The sequence below is a fragment of the Balaenoptera musculus genome, chromosome X (assembly GCF_009873245.2).
Source record: "Balaenoptera musculus isolate JJ_BM4_2016_0621 chromosome X, mBalMus1.pri.v3, whole genome shotgun sequence".
Classification (NCBI taxonomy): domain Eukaryota; kingdom Metazoa; phylum Chordata; class Mammalia; order Artiodactyla; family Balaenopteridae; genus Balaenoptera; species Balaenoptera musculus.
The window spans coordinates 16,063,213-16,082,476 of record NC_045806.1 but is presented as its reverse complement, the minus strand read 5'-3'; the positions used below and the strand labels follow the sequence as shown (position 1 = coordinate 16,082,476).

The window sequence follows — 19,264 nt, the reverse complement described above, 5'->3', positions numbered from 1 at the left end:
CTCCCATCTGACTTTGGGGTTTGTGCTGATTTAGTCTTAGTAACCATTGATAGCAGCCTCAAGGAAAGCTCCTCCATCTCTCTAGAAAGGGTGTCAGAGCTCCCTGTAGGGTGCTTACCCCATTTCTCACTCTGCTCTCCTGTTTCCTAGGACTGCATCGATGTAGGCTGGTGGGAAGGAGAGCTCAATGGCAGACGCGGAGTGTTCCCTGACAACTTCGTGAAGTTACTTCCACCGGACTTTGAAAAGGAGGGGAATGTAAGTCTCTGTGGCTTGGATCTCAGTGCGCTGCCTGCTGTCAGAATTGTGGCTTCCATGACGGGGCTGGGGATGTGGGGTGGGGAAGTTTATTGTTGAAGAGCCCTGGCATTTTAGTTTCTTTGTTTTTTTTTTAATCAATTTATTTTATTTTATTTATTTTTGGCTGCGTTGGGTCTTCGTTGCTGCGTGCGGGCTTTCTCTAGTTGCGGCGAGCGGGGGCCACTCTTCGTTGCAGTGCGCAGGCTTCTCACTGCGGTGGCTTCTCTTGTTGCGGAGCATGGGCTCTAGGCATGTGGGCTCAGTAGTTGTGGCACGCGGGCTCTAGAGCGCAGGCTCAGTAGTTGTGGCGCACGGGCTTAGTTGCTCCGCGGCATGTGGGATCTTGCCAGACCAGGGCTCGAACCCGTGTCCCCTGTATTGGCAGGCAGACTCTCAACCACTGCACCACCAGGGAAGCCCTAGCATTTTAGTTTGATGGACCCGGGTTCTGAGCCCTCGGCTGCCCCATACCTGATGTGTGTGAACAAGTCCGTTAACTTCAACAAGCCCCAGTTTCCTCATCAATGCGCCTTATTCTAAGGGTTGTTGTGTGACTAAACAAGATAATGTGGGTAAAGCACTTGGTGCAGTACCTGGAACGTCTAAGCACCCAAATAAACAGCAAGAACCATTAGGTGCTCCATTAGTAAGTGGATGGCCTGCATCCTGCATCGCATGTCCTTGGGGGTAAAGTGGCCAATATTGTGGAAGTGGCTGAAAAGCACATTGTTAAGCTAAGGATACAGGGTGAGGCCTACTAATCTTCCTAACTCTGTGTGTGTTGTGTGTGTGTGTGTGTGTGTGTATGTGGACATGAATACACATGCATGCCCGTGTGTGTGTGTGTGTGTGTGTGTGTGTATATACACCTCTGATCTGTGCTTTCTTTCTTTGTGGGAACCCATTTTACAATGCTGTGGTTTAAATGAGCCAGTCCATCTTTGTTTGCCTCACTCCAGGCATATTGTTTCTCTGATGACAATGTAACAAAAAATGTTGAAAAGTCGGAAGCACTTTACATTCTAAGGGGGCAGCAGTTTGGTCTTTTCCAACCAGTTCTACACCTCAGGGCTCTTTGGTCAGGCTTTCATGTGACTTCTGCCCACCTTTCCCAGCCTGCATTCTATTCATGCCCATGGGGGCTCTATTACTGGACCATGAACCTTGACCCATCGCCATTCCCATGGAGCTGAGGTTCGGGAAAGGTAACTACAATACTGGTGGATTGGTTGCCAAGGATACTAAACAGCATTGATGGTGTATGCACTGCTTAGATGAATGGATATGATTGTTCAAGGAGCCAGATGGTGTAGGTACCCACCAAGATTATGGCCTGTAGATTGGTTTGAAGCCAAGGGCCACACCTTTTAGGCTTTTTGATAGCTTTCTTTCTTGTATTGTTTAGCTGAAGGATGCTCTGTTCCACATCTGTTATTCTCTCTAGGAATTAAGTTTGAGGTTCAGAGAATCTATATTCTGCTTCCCAGTGTTTTCTAGATCATTGAGACTTACTGCTGGTCTGTGGACCACACTTTATCAGCATCACCTGGAGCTTGTTAGAAATGCTCAGACCCCGCCCTAGACCTGGTGCCTCAGAACCTGCATTTTATCAAGATCCTCAGGCGATCTGTTTACACATTACAGTTTGGGAAGCTCTAGTGTAGATGCAGGTATCTGTCTAAGTGATGACATCCCCACCTTCTAGTTTCCAGCCATATTTTCGGAGGAGAATAAATCCACAGAACAGAGAAGGGCTCACCATTCAGTAAAGACATTTTCCACCAAGCAAAATCATTTGACCCATTTTTGTTGATAATGATTGCCATGGTGGGTTATCAGCTGACAGAATTCATCCTCCAGAAAAACAGACGCTAGCACTTAGTAATGACTATATAGTAAATGTTTAAAACAGTAAGACACAGGAATGAGGTTTAGCAAACATTTATAGAGTGCGGTGGTTGTGACTCTAGGCTGCGACATTGAATAGACTTGGACTTGAATCCTGGCCCTGTCACTTAGCTGTTCTGTTCAAGGTCAACTCATTGAACGTTTCCTCAGTACACTCGGCCCTCCATATCTGCGGGTTCTGCATCTGTGGATTCAATCAACCTTGGGTCAAAAATACTAAAAAATATATTTCAGGAAGTTCCTAAAAGTAAAACTTGAATTTCTTGAATTTGCTGTGCAATGACAACTATTAACATAGCATTTACATTGTATTTGCGACCATTTATATAGCATTGACCTTGTATCAGGTATTATAAGTAATCTAGAGATGACTTAAAGTATAGGGGAGGATGTGCATAGGTTATATGCAAATACTTTCCCATTTTATATGAGGGACTTGAACATCTGTGGAGTTTGCTGTCTGTGGGGGGTTACTGGAAGCAATCTCCCACAAATACTAACGACTGTGTCCTCATCTATAAAATTGCAAGAATAATCATACCTACCTTGTTAAACTGTTGAGAAGATTAACTGAGATGATGCATATGAATTCCTTAGCACAGTGCCTGGTCCTTTGCAAACGCCCCATACGTGCTAACTATTCTGGTCTTTGTAATAATGACTATTAGCACAAGTTTTAGCTGGAAGGCTCCAGCTAAAACTGTTCGGTAATGATAGAAATCTGACTCTAGTTCATCAGATCAGCACGGAGTTATCTTGGTGTCTTGGTGAGCTTCCCTGGGGATCCAAATGCATCTGAGAACTTTGATGAATAGCCTTTAAAAAGAAATCTAGTGCCTTATAATATATATTTGCAGAGACAAGCAAGTACAGGATGGCATAACCTTCATGTCATTTTGCATATTTGGGAGGGGGGCAGATCTGCTGCCTGACAGTGATGTTTTATGTTTATTCATTCATTCACTTTGTATCTATTGGGTCCCTTCTTTGGGCTGGCTGCCATGCTGGTTGATGGGAAGTGAAGAGGACACACGTGGTCGCTGTCCTTGTGGGCTTAGTGTTGGGCAGCAGGGGGCCACCCAGACTACCCGTTTCACCCTTCTCCCTAATCTTTGCGAGCCTGGTAAAAGGTGTTCACATCCAAAGCATTTGGATACCAAGACCTTCATGGTGATGCCTCTCCCTTTGGCCAAGGCATCTTAGCAAGCACGCCCTCCTACCAGACATTTGCCACCTTCTTGGTCCTGATGGAGGTAGTATGATTTTGAAGGCTGAGGTAAAATCTGGATAATTCTTTTAACAAATGGGCAAAGCCTGTGGTTGCCTACGTTGTAGCACCCTGCCTTCTAGTCCCCAGCCATATTTTAGGGGGGCAATAAATTCACTCAAGTGAGAGAGACTCCATGGCATACTTTTCTAGAAGCTCTGCTCTGTTACATAAGGTATTACCGGAGGACTCCCGCTGAGAGAGTGAAGTTATCATTGATGAGTGGACTCGTCTTGGCTTGCTCACTGAGGCACGCACGCTCTTTGGGGCCCATGGGCATCTTTCCCACCCCAGACAAGCAACCACCATCTCTTTGATAGGTCTTTTAACCTTGTTCCTAAGAAGCAGAAAACTCAATTTTAGGGAAACAGTAGTTATACCTGTCAGACAAACTAATACCTACAGCTGAGAAGCGATTGTATAATGTGACATTTAGCTTTTAGAAGATTCAAAGTATTATATCCTTTTCATCCCCTCCGGCCTATAAAACCCACCAACCAGCTTTGCATTGGTTGTTACACCAGCCTTTAGAACTGCACCTGGAATGTTGGTGAGTTCGTGACAGCATGACTGGAGACAGGGCTGTTGTGTGCTGAGTTGACTGTGTAAAGATGATTAGAATCATTAACACAAATGTACTATGTGAATGACAGAGTCTGAAACATTATTCTGCCATCGGTGTCAGCAGATGTCATCTTGTCTTGCCAGTAGCTGGGGTGGCAGTCATTCATCCAGAAAAGAGGACGATGTGTGATGATTAGGGTAGACAGGAGCAAACAGCATTATTCAACGGCAGACCTCTTGAATCAGTAGGCATCACCGAAGCATTCTGACAAAGCAGGTGTATTCTCTGCTCCGGTGCAGATTCAGGTGGTTACTACAGGGCCTTTTGGAACTCCTCGAGGTCTTTCTTTCAGAGGGTGCTCAGCAGATTCTCTCTCACCGGGGTAGTAAAGGCTTTGGGGCTTTTCCCCAAGATATTCCCAGAGAGCACCAGTCGATCTCTTGGTGCAGATTTTAGAGCAATTATATAAGCTATTTGTGTGAGAACCTAGATTCAGTGGCTGCCTGTTTATTTTGAGCCTCGACAGTAAAATTGAATATTAGAATGGAAAGATTAAATATTCTGAGAGTTCTGATGAAGCGACGTGCATGCTCTGTTGTCAGGACTGAAGGAAAGCAGGGAACTTGGACTCTCTGAACTGCAGAAACAACATCTTCCTGTCATTTAAAAAAAAAAAACAATAGAACAGGTATCCTGAAAGATGGTGTTTCTGAAAGATAGTGTTTTAAGAAAGTCTCAGGATCCAGTTCTTTTAAAAGAAAGTGTTCAAATCACCAGAAGATGGTACTGTTCTTGCATGCGCTGATTTGAGGGGCTCTTGTGAGCTTGTGCCATGTTGAAAACCAGGGCATTGCTGAGATTCCCAGAGGCGTTTCCCCAGTGAATGCTCTACAGTGGAGGGTCTGCCTCTCGGCCTCAGGGATACAGAACCCTGCCCTCAGAGACTTCTAAGGATGCCTGTAACTGTGATGCGGGCTCACATTTGCAAACTCACAGAGACTTACCCGGGGATCAAACTGACAGCTTACTAATCGCAACAGGAACTGAAATTTCAGCCCGTCTGAAGCACATAGGTCTGCCTACCCTGGGCATTTGCTCCCTCTCAGCCTGATTCCTTAAAAGCCAGATTCTATAGGAAACCACATTTACTTGGTGATTTCCGGGAGAGCAAGGAATGAAAAGAAGAGGAGCTAGTTATTTTCACGAAGGGTCTTGCAGGTACAACTTGAGGCCCCCTCAGGCACTAGGGGGAAGAGTGAGCCAAGGGAACTGTATGTTGAGTTCACCTAAGCCCAGAGGATGCTGGCAAGAGCCCCGCACCTGTGACCTCAGCAACTCTCCATTTTTCTCTGTTTTCATGGCTGATCAGCCCCTTGCCATCCATTGTCCATCTCCAGACATATCGCGGTTCAAGCAAGTAGATTTCCCACATTCTCCATTACAGTTGAGTGCCAACCTTAAGATCATTTGGCGGGAGTTTTGTACGTTCCAAACTTTTATAGGAAAGGATGTATCTTTTTTTTTTGACATTTATCATAGTTTATTTTATTTTTTAATACGTTTGCTTTTTTTTAACATCTTTATTGGAATATAATTGTTTTACAATGGTGTGTTAGTTTCTGCTGTATAACAAAGTGAATCAGCTATATGTATACATATGTCCCCATATACCCTCCCTCTTGCGTCTCCCTCCCACCCTCCCTATCCCACCCCTCTAGGTGGGCACAAAGCACCGAGCTGATCTCCCTGTGCTATGCGGCTGCTTCCCGCTAGCTAGCTATTTTACATTTGGTAGTGTATATATGTCCATGCCACTCTCTCACTTCGTCCCAGCTTACCTCCCCCTCCCCGTGTCCTCAAGTCCATTCTCTACATCTGTGTCTTTATTCCTGTCCTGCCCCTAGGTCCTTCAGAACCGTTTTTTTTTTCTTTAGATTCCATATATAAGTGTTAGCATATGGTATTTGTTTTTCTCTTCCTGACTTACTTCACTCTGTATGACAGTCTCTAGGTCCATCCACCTCACTACAAATAACTCAATTCCGTCTCTTTTTATGGCTGAGTAATATTCCATTGTATATATGTGCCACATCTTCTTTATCCATTCATCTGTCGATGGACACTTAGGTTGCTTCCACGTCCTGGCTATTGTAAATAGAGCTGCATTGTGGTACATGACTCTTTTTGAATTATGGTTTTCTCAGGGTATATGCCCAGTAGTGGGATTTCTGGGTCGTATGGTAGTTCTATTTTTAGTTTTTTAAGGAACCTCCATAGTATTCTCCATAGTGGCTGTATCAATTTACATTTCCACTAACAGTGCAAGAGGATTCCCTTTTCTCCACACCCTCTCCAGCATTTATTGTTTGTAGATTTTTTGATAATGGCCATTCTGACCCGTGTGAGGTGATACCTCATTGTAGTTTTGATTTGCATTTCTCTAATGATTAGTGATGTTGAGCATCCTTTCATGTGTTTGTTGGAAATCTGTATATCTTCTTTGGAGAAATGTCTATTTAGGTCTTCTGCCCATTTTTGGATTGGGTTGTTTGTTTTTTTGATATTGAGTTGCATGAGCTGCTTGTAAATTTTGGAGATTAATCCTTTGTCAGTTGCTTCGTTTGCAAATATTTTCTCCCATTCTGAGGGTTGTCTTTTCGTCTTTTTTATGGTTTCCTTTGCTATGCAAAAGCTTTTAAGTTTCATTAGGTCCCATTTGTTTATTTTTGTTTTTATTTCCATTTCTCTAGGAGGTGGGTCAAAAAGGATCTTGCTGTGATGTATGTCATAGAGTGTTCTGCCCATGTTTTCCTCTAAGAGTTTGATGGTGTCTGGCCTTACATTTAGGTCTTTAATCCATTTTGAGTTTATTTTTGTGGATGGTGTTAGGAAGTGTTCTAATTTCATTCTTTTACATGTAGCTGTCCAGTTTTCCCAGCACCACTTATTGAAGAGGCTGTCTTTTCTCCATTGTATATTCTTGCCTCCTTTATCAAAGATAAGGCGACCATAGGCGTGTGGGTTTATCTCTGGGCTTTCTATCCTATTCCACTGATCTATATTTCTGTTTTTGTGCCAGTACCATACTGTCTTGATTACTGTAGCTTTGCAGTATAGTCTGAAGTCTGGGAGCCTGATTCCTCCAGCTCCAATATTCTTTCTCAAGATTGCTTTGGCTATTCGGGGTCTTTTGTGTTTCCATACAAATTGTGAAATTTTTTGTTGTAGTTCTGTGAAAAATGCTATTGGTAGTTTGATAGGGATTGCATTGAATCTGTAGATTGCTTTGGGTAGTAAAGTCATTTTCAGAATGTTGATTCTTCCAATCCAAGAACATGGTATATCTCTCCGTCTGTTTGTATCACCTTTAATTTCTTTCATCAGTGTCTTATAGTTTTCTGCATACAGGTCTTTTGTCTCCTTAGGTAGGTTTATTCCTAGATATTTTATTCTTTTTGTTGCAGTGGTAAATGGGAGTGTTTCCTTAATTTCTCTTTCAGGTTTTTCATCATTAGTGTATAGGAATGCAAGAGATTTCTGTGCATTAATTTTGTATCTTGCTACATTATCAAATTCATTGATTAGCTCTAGTAGTTTTCTGGTGGCATCTTTAGGATTCTCTATGTATAGTATCATGTCATCTGCAAACAGTGACAGTTTTACTTCTTTTCCGATTTGGATTCCTTTCATTTCTTTTTCTTCTCTGATTGCTATGGCTAAGACTTCCAAAACTATGTTGAATAATAGGGGTGAGAGTGGGCAACCTGGTCTTGTTCCTGATCTTAGTGGAAATGGTTTCAGTTTTTCACCATTGAGAATGATGTTGGCTCTGGGTTTGTCATATATGGCCTTTATTATGTTGAGGTAAGTTCCCTCTTTGCCTACGAAAGGATGTCTCTTGCTTGATTCCCGTAATGGCTAATCCACTCTAGGTGAATTTTGCTGGTTTAACTCAGACCACATTCTCTTTACTAAGTTCTAAGGAGGCCCCTTACCTTAGCCCCCATCATCTGACAACCCAGTTATAGCACTGTCCTCAGCCAAAATTTTCTTTATTCCTAGTCACATCCTTCAGCCTTTTGAGAACCACTCTTCTTTCTCATTTTTGAAGATGCCCAATGAATTATTTCCCTGTTTTTAGTCTTCCAAAAAGGAACAAATTTGTGCTTATAATAAGCAACATTATGAATAAAACTCACCTTTGACGTTATTTGTCTGTACATTTAATTTTCTGGGTAATTTCACCTGCAGAGATGGGGATTGTCAAGGTGTTGATATTGCCCAAGTATGGCCTCATGACAGAGCCCCAGCTGAGTTTCCCTGACATGGCCTGGATGGCACTCCTTCTCCCTTCTCTGTTGGTACTTATAGCCTTTACTCTCCCAACTGAGCACCTCATTCAGTATACTCTTGCCTGAAGTGATTCTCTCTCATCATGCCATATGAACTGTAATCTCTTTGAAGGCAGACCTGCGTCCCGAGCTTCTCCTTCATAGGGTCTAACAGTGTGTGTCTTAGTCAGTTCAGGCTGGTATAACAGAATACCATAGACTAGATGGCTTATAAACAACAGAAATTTCTCACACTTCTAGAGGCTAGGAAGTCCAAGATTTGGCATCTAGTGAGGGCTCACTTCCTGGTTCATAGATAGCTGTCTTCTTGCTGCGTCCTCAAGGTGAGGGAACTCTCTGGGGTCTACTTTTATAAGAGCAGTAATCTCATTCATGAGTGAAATCCCTTATGACCTAATCTCTTCCCAAAGGCCCCATCTCCAAACACCACCATATTGGGGATTAGGTTTCAACATAAGAATTTTGTGTCCATTCAGTGGACAAATATTCAGTCCTTAGCAGCATGCTTGGTATATGGTTGGCACTCAGGAATCCCTTGTCCTCTGGTCGTTTGGTGACAAGGTGTACCTTCCTCTCCTTCTGTCCCTCCCCTCTTACTAGCTGCTCTTTCCTGTGATAGTATGAAAGAGGAGCAAGAGTAGAGGGAGGGGCAGAAAGAAGCCAGGTCTCTTGTCAGATTTGTCTTCCCAGACAAAGGGGAGCCCAGATCCATCCATCCGGGTGTGAGGTCTGGGCACGGAGTCAAGGCACCACTTTCAGGGTGTGGTAGATGGCGTGAAGAGGTAAGCCAAGGGAGTGAATTAAGAGAGCATCTTAGAGAGAAACCGAACACCAACGCCTGGGTGACCACCCAACAGGCCAGCAGTCTAGATGGGTCCAGCCAAGAGGGATACCATGCATGTAGGCCACCAGCCCAGAGGCCAAGGAGAGGAAGAGAGAGAGACCCTGCCAAGAGCAGGTTTTGTGGTAGCCCCCGGTGATCTCCTGTGCTGGGGACTCTGTAGGGTGCAGAGGGGCCCAGCCCCAGATGCACTCTTTACATGTGCTGCCGATCCGCCAGGGACAGGAGAGAAAAGGGCAGAGTGGAGGCCCCTGTGTGTTTCTAGAGCCATGAGGGGTACCCTGGTCAGGAAATGTCCGTTTGTGTCCCCTGTCCGGCCTCACACAGAGACACCTCCAGAGAACTTAGCCAGATGCCTGGAGGAGGGCTTCCCAAGACTCAAAATCAAGCTGAAAATCGCTTCCAGAACCTTACCATGTTCCTCTCACAAAGCCCCCTGAGGGGTACCCTTTTCAACAAGTCACATGTCTGGGCCCAGAGCTCTGAAGGCAAACTGGCTTGAGAGGCCAAGTGGCAAACCATAATTCCTGCCAGGGAGGACAGTTGAGCCAACTGACGTGCTCCTTCGCTTGGGGCTGGCCAGACTTGCCAAACAAAGGGCAGAATCAATTATGAAATCCTTTAGCAGGAGGCAAAACTTGCCTTGCTGCTGTCTTCACTCCAGAACGTTCAGATCTATTTCCTTCCCGGTAATAACAGTAAGAAATGAAATCTAGTTCGTATATCCTTTGAAGGATCGTGTTTGCTTCTGTGTCCAAGCCAGCAGATCTACACACAGGGAAATGTACACACACGTGCACCCAGGCCTGTGTGCCCTGCACGTGTGAAGGCCATGGAAGGCATTCTGCTCTCCCAGAAATCAGAAAACGTTCGCCCATTGACTTTCTTAAGAACATTTTCATGTTGACTCTTTTTTAATGAATTGCCAGTCTGAACACTGAGAGATGTGAGTTCTGGGCCCATTTTAGCTCCCACCTAGCTGTTAACATGGCCCCTCTAGGCCTCAGTTTTCTCAGCTTAAAGGGGACCCTCTGATCACTCAGAGCTCTGACGTCCCCTGTTCTTAGCACCGACCTGCCAGTTGAGCAGGATGATGCCACCTGGGCCTGGAGCTGGAGTGTTTTATTTTCACTGTGGAGGGAGGAGAATAAATAGAACAAGTGCCTCTAAAAAATTCATGACTTATAAAAAGAAACGAAATTGAGTTATTTGTAGTGAGGTGGATGGACCTAGAGTCTGTCATACAGAGTGAAGTAAGTCAGAAAGAGAAAAACAAATACCGTATGCTAACACATATATATGGAATCTAAAAAAAGAAAAAAAGGTCATGAAGAACCTAGGGGCAAGACGGGAATAAAGACGCAGACCTACTAGAGAATGGACTTGAGGACATGGAGAGGGGGAAGGGTAAGCTGGGAGGAAGTGAGAGAGTGGCATGGACACATATACACTCCCAAATGTAAAATAGATAGCTAGTGGGAAGCAGCCGCATAGCACAGGGAGATCAGCTCGGTGCTTTGTGCCCACCTAGAGGGGTGGGATAGGGAGGGAGGGAGGGAGACGCAAGAGGGAGGGGATATGGGGGTATATGTATATGTATAGCTGATTCACTTTGTTATAAAGCAGAAACTAACACAGCATTGTAAAGCAATTATACTCCAATAAAGATGTTAAAAAAAAATTCATGACAAAATACTTGACTGAGTTGAAAGGATGTTTCTGTCTGCGCACCTGCAGGAGCTAGTTAATGCTGATAAATTCAACAGAGAAAACGTTGACCTACTGCTTAACCTGGAAAATCAATTACATGATGTGCTTATGTCTTTTTGTTTGAGAATCATGAACTTCCATGATGAATTTTCTACTGCCACATTTTTGCTACCGATTTACCCACGCTGCCTTCTCAGTTCTCACTGCCCTGTCTTCCTGTGGCATTAAAAGAAAAAAAAAATCAGGGGAATTCCCTGGTGGTCCAATGGTTAGAACTCAGTGCTCTCACTGCCGGGGCCCAGGTTCGATACCTGGTTGGGGAACTAAGATCCCGTGAGCTGTGAGGCACGGCCAAAAAAATGAAAAAGAAAAAAGATCATTGTCAGCTCATGTGAATACTTTATTAATCGTTTGTGGGGTGGTCTAGAGCTACAGGGAACCCTGACCCTGGTTTTTGTTCCGAATTACCTTAAAAGACATCTCCTTTGAAAAATGTGGCATCATTTCTCATCTAAGGAGGCAGGAAGGCTAAGGTTGATGGAATCAGGGCCAAAGTCAGTCAAGGAAAAAAAAAAAACAGGACAACTTGTAAACCTCCTCTGCTACTAAGCAAAGCAGGCACCTGGCCAGCGTTGATCAGGCCTGGTGAATGCAAGACAGACAGCTCACAAACTGCTGCTTCCTTTCCAAACTGCCCCACCTGCCTCCGCAGCTGCTAGGGCTCCCGACACAGCCTCACACCCCTGCCTGCTTCCTCCGCCCTCCGAGCAGGCACTTGGCATGACCACGCTCTCCACACGCTGTTGGGGAGCACAATACTTCCCGTCCCCTCTCTCGGTGCCCCTCCGCCCTGCCCTGTTGCATTTCGTGTATTACATGCCAAATCTGACACAACACTAAGGGTTTTTTTTTCTTTGCACAGTAATCTTGGAAAATATGATGACTTGTAATTGTCTTTTTTTATTTGAGGCCCTGTGGTTTGAGGCAAGGTCGCTGGGGTAACGGCCTCGGTAAGAGGAGGCTCATGTGAAATTGGTTAGAAAAATGTTCCAACAACTGAGAGTGAGGAAGCCGTCCAGCGGGTGGGCATTGCTGGGGCTGAGCTGGGAAGAATTAGGCCACGGGGTGTTGGCAGTTTCCTGCATAAGAAATTACTCTGATCCAGAGGTAAAGGAAGGTTAATTGGCAGAGTTTCAACTTCATTAGGTAAACACACATCTGTCCCCAGTCTAATTTCTACAAAGATAGAGAAGAGAGGAAGGAAAAAGGAGTCAGGGTAGAGAGCTGGAAGGGGCTGGCAACAGGGGAAGAGTCGTAAGCTCAGGGTGGAGGGCCTGTACCCATGCGGAGGTGGCCTTTGGAACGTCCTTCTTTCTTTTTTTTATAATGAAGTTTGGATGCATATAGACAGTACAGAAAAATATTAAGAAGGAAACACATATGCACTCATAATCCTACAAGAGATCAGCACTATAAATTTCTTTCTTTCCAGTCTTTTTCCCTTTCTGAATATATTGTAACATGGTTGAGCTCATACTGTAGCTGCAATTCAATACCCTTTTTTTTTCCCCTTAATGTTGACATACTACAGTTTCTTGTGCTTTTGTAAACTCTGTGTGGTTTATGGCCGTGAGATGGTTTGTCTTGTGGATGCCCTCTGGCAGGATGGCCCCTTCACAGTGGTTAAGAGCATTCCTGTGGGGCAGATAGCCCTGGACTGGACTCTTGGCCCCCTGCCCCGTTTACTAGCCTGGTGACTTGGGGAAATGACTTCATCTCTTGAAGCCTCAATTATTTCATCTGCAAAATGGGCATAATAATATCACTCCTTATAGAGTTGTCACGAGGATTGGGCAAGGCAGTGCTTACTGACTCCCTCTGTGAAACCGCCTCCTCCTAAGAGGGAAGTAATATTATCGTTTTACCGATGAGAAATTTCATCTAGGTGAGGTCACTTGCCCAGGGTCCACGGCTAAAAACTGAAAGAGCCGGGATGTGTAACGGCAGCCACATTCTGAAGCCCCGCCGCTTGCCCACCATATTATACTCTTACTTGGGGTCACTTGGCCAAATCACCCAGCTAGTAAAGAGCAGAGTTGAAATGTCAGATCCAGAGCCTACGTGCTGTGATGCTCCCTGAGACAGTTCTTTGTGGGTCTCGTATTCTGTGGGTTTTACTTAAAACCATTTCTTCCTGTGTCCTGGTACTGCATCAGGCACCGGGAGGCACTGGTGGGTCGGGCTGAGGATGGTCGGGTGCTTTTGCTGGTCACATCAGTACTTTTTCAGCATGCAGAAGAGAGTCGATGGGGCTTTTTTAAAGTCACAAGTATATGATACCCAGAGAGGGTCAGGACAGGTGTCAGCAGCAACATGGATCATATGCTCAAACCCTCCCCATTTCCATCGTTCCTTAATGATGCTGATAATGAGATGGCTCTCTCCTTGCCTTTGGTCCCCTTTTCCCCTGTGCAAGAATGGTGCCCAAGAACTGTGCCCTGGCTGGACTCTCGGCCCTAGGACATTTGCCAAGCCCAGCCTGTCTCCCACCTACAGCGAATCCTGGGTGAGCAAGGAGATGCCATTAATTGCATTGCTGCCTCATCCCCTCCAGAATGATAGGGTGTGAGAGAAAAACAAATAGTGGCTGATATGCAAAGAAACTCCATTCCAGTTTCCAGGGTATGACTGGTCTGTGGGGGAACCTCGCAAATGGCCTACCAGCCTTGGGGTGAAAAGGGGCAGAAAGCTTAGAACCCTACCCAGCCACAGGGGCCCCTCAGCCTGCATTTTGTTGCAGGTCCCACATCCAGAGCGGATCTAATTTAGAGCCATCCCAGTGACTCTTTCTGAATCGCCTGGTTATTCAGCAGATTAAATCTTAATTGCAAATGCGGTTTCAGCGTAGGAGTACCATTGTGCTTGCTGGTTTCAGGCCATTTTTGCTGAGCCGCGCTTTTCCAGAAGGCTGTTACAAATTTAGAAAGGGGGAAATGGTATTTCATTTGTCCATCAGAGCTTTGTTTTGCAGACTGAATTTATTTTGGTGCTTGTTTAAAGGTGCCAAAACCTGACATCCCTGGAGAGAGAATTGCTCAGTTTTTTTGGAGAGCTTCTCTGGACTGTCCAAACTACATCTAGAAAACACTGTCTGTGGTCCTCATGTGAGAGGCCAGGCCTGTCAACAATCTCATGTGGTATCATTTTGATTAATTTTTCAGAGACCCAAGAAGCCACCTCCTCCATCGGCTCCCGTCATCAAGCAAGGGGCAGGTAATGTACCTTTCACTTCCGTCAACACACTGTCTTTCTCTTACTGTTTTCCCTAACAAAGAAACATATCATTAAAATGTATCCCTGATATAGCCTCCCAAAGAGAATGACCAGAAAGACTTTGTTTCGGAATAAACCAGTTTTGTTTGCTTTGTTTTTATTTTTATTTTTTAAATAAACCCCTTTTGTAGAGAGAGGAACTGGTTATCTGCTTTGCCTGTGCCTGCCCGTCGAGGGTCAGCCTGGGAAGAGCTGCTTCCCGTGGGTCACAACTTCACTGGGCATGTATAGCAGTGCTGAATTTTCGATTTCTGTCCCGGGTGCTTAACCAAAATTTGTACTTACTTCACTTGCCCCCAGCAACAAAAAATGTTTTTCTAGCAATACTTTCCCTCCCTCATGATTCTTTTCTCATCTGGAAAAGAATCCAATTAATTCACTTTTCCTGTGTGGCTCAGATGTTAAGGTTGAATACTATAGGAAGACTTGATGTCGTTGGACACTTGGTAACTCATTGTACACTGGCGTCTCATACATAAAGATGAGCATTCCTAGTTCCCAATAGAACTCCTCTTTATCATTGTTAACACAAATTTTAGGGAGAAATTCCTCCGTGAATAACTAGTTAAGTGGCATTTTAAAAAATTAACAACTAAAACTGAAGAAGAGTAGGGATATTTTTAATTCTACACATGCATAGTTATGATATTTCTGTAGCATTTAAAGTATGAATACATTTCCAGATTGGTTTATTCAGCAGATTTATTAGGAGTGATTTTTTGCCGTTCTTTTGGCCCACCAAGTTGGGGGAAAAAAATCAGCTTGACCTCACATTCCTTTCCCATTCCCTTCAGCATAGTTGAGAATTACAGAGATTAAGCCCCCAAATGGGATGTTAATTACATCTCCTGCTCAGCCCCCATCCTTGTTTGTGTTGAGCAGTTTAATTTTGCCACCTAGTGGTTCTGGCTGGATAAATATTTTATTTTGCTGAAATTAAAGCAGACTATTGATTTGCTTTTTTTCTGAAGATCCTTTCCCCTAGAAGCCTTGGTGACAGGTTAGAGACCAAGGAGGTGAGTTGAGTGGTCCCAGGCTCAGGTGGCCTAGAATGTAACTAGGGTTGGATTCTTCGTGGTAGTAGGACTGTCAGTTCCTCCTCTGTCTCTAGGAGTGGTACTGAAATTCTTCATTAGCGTTAGGAGACCAGATTGTAGCATGGTAGGCAAATTCTTATCCTTTTAAGACAATTTTAAAAGGTTGTGCTGGATCTCTAGGGGCAAAGCATGATGGCATTTAATCTTCCTAGATTACTACTACTGCTCATTTATCCTGCTGTATAATCTTGGGAACTGCTTTGTAATGGGGAGGTAGATATTCCTGTTTTCCTTGTGTTTGGTTATTTGACGAAAAAAATCAGATACAGAATTGATAGAAATCAGATACAGTGTTTAACTTGTAGTGAGTCATTAAAGAGTTAAGGTAAAGTGTGTGTTCAGTGGATTTTATTTTAAGTTCTTTTGGCTTCTGATGCTGTGTAATTGAGATTTTAGTACCAAGCACACATCCATAGGGTTGGTCATATAAGGAGTTTGTCAAGCACTCAACCAAGTCCATAAATCAGAGGAGTACTTGTGATGGGTTTCATGCTTTAGCTATTTTCCAAGTACACTTACGGACCTGAGGCCGCTGACACTGATGAAGTTCCCTGGTGCGGGAAGCAGCTGTGGTCCAGGCGTGTAAAGAGGAAGGGTGAATTGGCACATTTGGGAAAATGTAATACATGGGGATTCAGATGCACAGGACCTAGGGAGAACCACCGTATCTTCTCTGTACATCCCTCCACTTAAAAATGTGTTTAAGAGGTAACAAAGTACCAGTTATAAAATAAATAAGTCACAGGGATGTAATGTACAGCATGGGGAATATAGCCAATAATATTTTAATAACTTTGTATGGTGTGTAATGTATAAAAATATTGAATCACTGTGTTGTACACCTGAAACTAATATAATATTGTAAGTCAACTAAACTTCAATTTAAAAAAAATACACGTTCTAGTTACTATTGCTGCGTAACAAAGCATTCCAAATTTGGTGGCGTAAAACAACAATCTTCTCATGCCCGTGGATTTGTTTATTTATTTATATACATTCCCCACCCACACCAAGTGGTCTCCTGTGACTACTTTGATGCGTAAGGAAGTCAGATTTAAATATCAATAAATATTAGTGGTGTTCTTGTAAATGAAGGATGCATAGGCAGGCAAACTTAATGACATACGCCAGAAATGGCTTCTGCCCCGTTTCTGAGCAGCTTGTGTTTGCCAGATAACACCAGCACTCAGCTTAGGAAAGAAAAAAACCTATTGACTTTGCTGTACCTGATAAATATTTAAAATGCTAGTGCATCTAATAAATGGATGGGGGAAACATTTCCTAATCGTTGCCATCCTTTCCCCGCCAGGTACCACTGAAAGAAAACATGAAATTAAAAAGATACCTCCTGAAAGGCCAGAAACGCTTCCAAATAGAACAGAAGAAAAAGGTATGAGATCAAGTCTTCGTTGACACTTCTAGAACGGCAAGAGACAGAGCTGTCTGTCACAGGGCTAGTCCCTATTACCCACAGAATTTGCTTTTTCTTTGGAATATGGTGATTATGGTTTTGTTTTGATTGCTTTTAAATTTCCTGTTTCTAAAGAAATAGGAGAGAGGGTTATGTGGTGCCTCTTTTGGGCCGGCATTTCTCATCAAATGAAAAACAACCAGCCTAGTCACTTAACACACTGGGGCTCTCCCACCCCAGTCTTCCTGCCATCACCGCCCTCCCCACACCAGCAGCATCCTGAAGTCCGCATGCCGACTGTAAGTGCCTAGAGGGCCCCGCTGTACCGGCCAAGGTTCCCAGCCAGCCTAGTGCCCCAGGTGCTCATTAACTGCTGATGGGTGGGTGTGGCTTAGAGAAATTCCCATCCAGACAAATGAAAGCTGTCAGTCACTGCTGGGCCTTGGACTCTGGCTACTATACTGCAGACACATGTCCTCGGTCAGGAACGTTGAGGGAGGGGGTGGCATGGCAAAACTGGGAGAAGCAGCCCAGGGCCCACAGTCCCCTTACCGGGGTCAAAAATGTCATTTTCAGGGAAGTGCCGTAACCTGTATCACGCAGTCAGGTTTATGAATGTGTTTGACTCCTATGGTCTGCGTGTCCCTCCCAAAGAAATCTGCATGCTGTGGAAGGACTCATTTTATTAGGTGTCTAAGATTTGATTGATCACACATTTTACGGGGAAAGTGTTACGTTATTATTATGAACAGGAGGCAGAGCGAATTCCATTTTTAAAAAGCAGTTATTTGTTAAGTCACAAGAGAAATGCTGAATTAATGCATGTAATTATTTGGAGATGCTCCTGGGTGGCCTCATGAAATTTTATTGTGAAATTTAATATTTTATATCAGCCTGCCAGAAGTTTTACCAACATTGCGAGTTCTTAGGAAGTTACACCTCTTTCTTTCACAGTGAACAGTTAAAAATTGAGTTGTGGAAGCTCATTGTGAAGGCCAGGTCTGCGTCACAGATCAATGAAAAAATAGCTATTGAGTGTGTACCATACAAATAGTTCTTTGATAAAAGTGTGCGTGTTGTGACATAACCAAACACCGCCTCTGTCCTCACGGAAGACACATGGCTGGTTTTGGGCTCGTAGCCAGGCTCTGTGATGAGGACACTGCCCGCTCTGTTCCACGCTGACTAGCATATGTACTCGGCTTACGTGTGAACAGCCGCCCTAGTTGGTTGGCCAAGTGGCCACACACTTCTGCTTCCTTCCCCTCCCGTGATGCCTTGTTCCGTGCCGCAGTGGGTCAGGAGACAGAAGCCCTGGTCAGAAGCAGCAGGGAAGACAGCAAACCAGCCCCACCTTGAGACTTGGCCTCCCTCGTAGGTGGGCACGAACCCTCTCTCCCATTCGTTCTGCAGGCTGCTGGAGCTCCATCCCTCCCAGGAGGCAGGAGGAATCCCCCCTCCTTTGTATTTTAGCGGAGCCCTTCCTCCTCTGGTGCCTCCTCTGGTCCCTGCGGACCAGTAAAAGAGTTCCCAGCATTCCTGGATGGAGCACGTTCCCTTACTGAGATATTGTGGGGATGAGCCCAGTGGTGTCTGTACAATACCTGATGGGCTTTTTAAAGCTTTGCCAATCTGACTGGTCACCCAGACGACGCGAGTGTGTGTTTGCAAGTAAAACGTGTTCACAGTTCCAGCTTCCGAGTGAGCACAGGGATGCTGCCTGTCCAGTGGGCAGCTCTCTGAAGCTCTGTCTTTGCAGAGAAACGTGGGGACATGAAGCATGAAGCTTCCACCAAGCACTGCCCAGTATGGCACCAGATCTGGCTTTAACTTCATTCTAATAGCTCCGACACCCAAAACCCTCGGAAACCAAATACCTGTGAAGTCCCAGTTTACCTTCCAAGGTGAAACTGTGCACAGAAAGAATCCAGAACTAATTGTTGGCTCCTGGTGCTTTACACAAGCTGACCTGGGAGACGTCAGGCCTCTTTCCTCCCCACACCCAACAGGTTCCGCTGGCCGTTGACCAAACCCATCAGCCATTTACCGAGCACCTGCTCAGTGCCAGGCACCACGCGGGTTCTAGAGAGATGGCCAGACGTGGGCCCTGCCCTTGGGGGCTGACTGCCTGCAGGCCGTGCCAAGCATGCAGACACCCAGCAAGTACTCAAGTGGAGCCTGTTTATAAAGGGCTGTCCTTTGCAGCTCAGGAGAGGGAGTAGGAAGGTCTGCCTCTGAGGGCGGGTCCAGCTCTTGAGAAGGGAACATGACCGTGTCACATTTCAGCCAGGCAAAATGTGAGTAGGCCCAATGAAGCATGAGTAGGAGTTTTCCAAGGGTGGGCAATGGCCGGAAGGGCCCTCAGGCAGAGGGACCCGCATGAGCAAAGGTGAACAGTGGGCTGTGATTGTATAGGTCTCTTTCTAACTTGACCAAGAATAGATGATGCTCTTCGCCTTCCATCCTGACCTTGGCAAACA

At 44.8% G+C, this 19,264-nt stretch overlaps 1 protein-coding gene across 4 annotated transcripts in view; it reads left to right on the top strand.

The window, feature by feature from the left end:
* SH3KBP1 (SH3 domain containing kinase binding protein 1) overlaps positions 1–19,264 on the top strand; it is a 340,352-nt gene that overhangs the window by 269,461 nt on the left and 51,627 nt on the right. For all 4 annotated transcript variants that reach the window (XM_036840453.1, XM_036840455.1, XM_036840454.1 and 1 more), the window contains 3 exons: positions 151–258; positions 14,165–14,216; positions 16,683–16,763. In XM_036840453.1, coding sequence (XP_036696348.1) covers positions 151–258; positions 14,165–14,216; positions 16,683–16,763 — 241 coding nt within the window. The remainder of the gene's footprint in view (positions 1–150; positions 259–14,164; positions 14,217–16,682; positions 16,764–19,264) is intronic.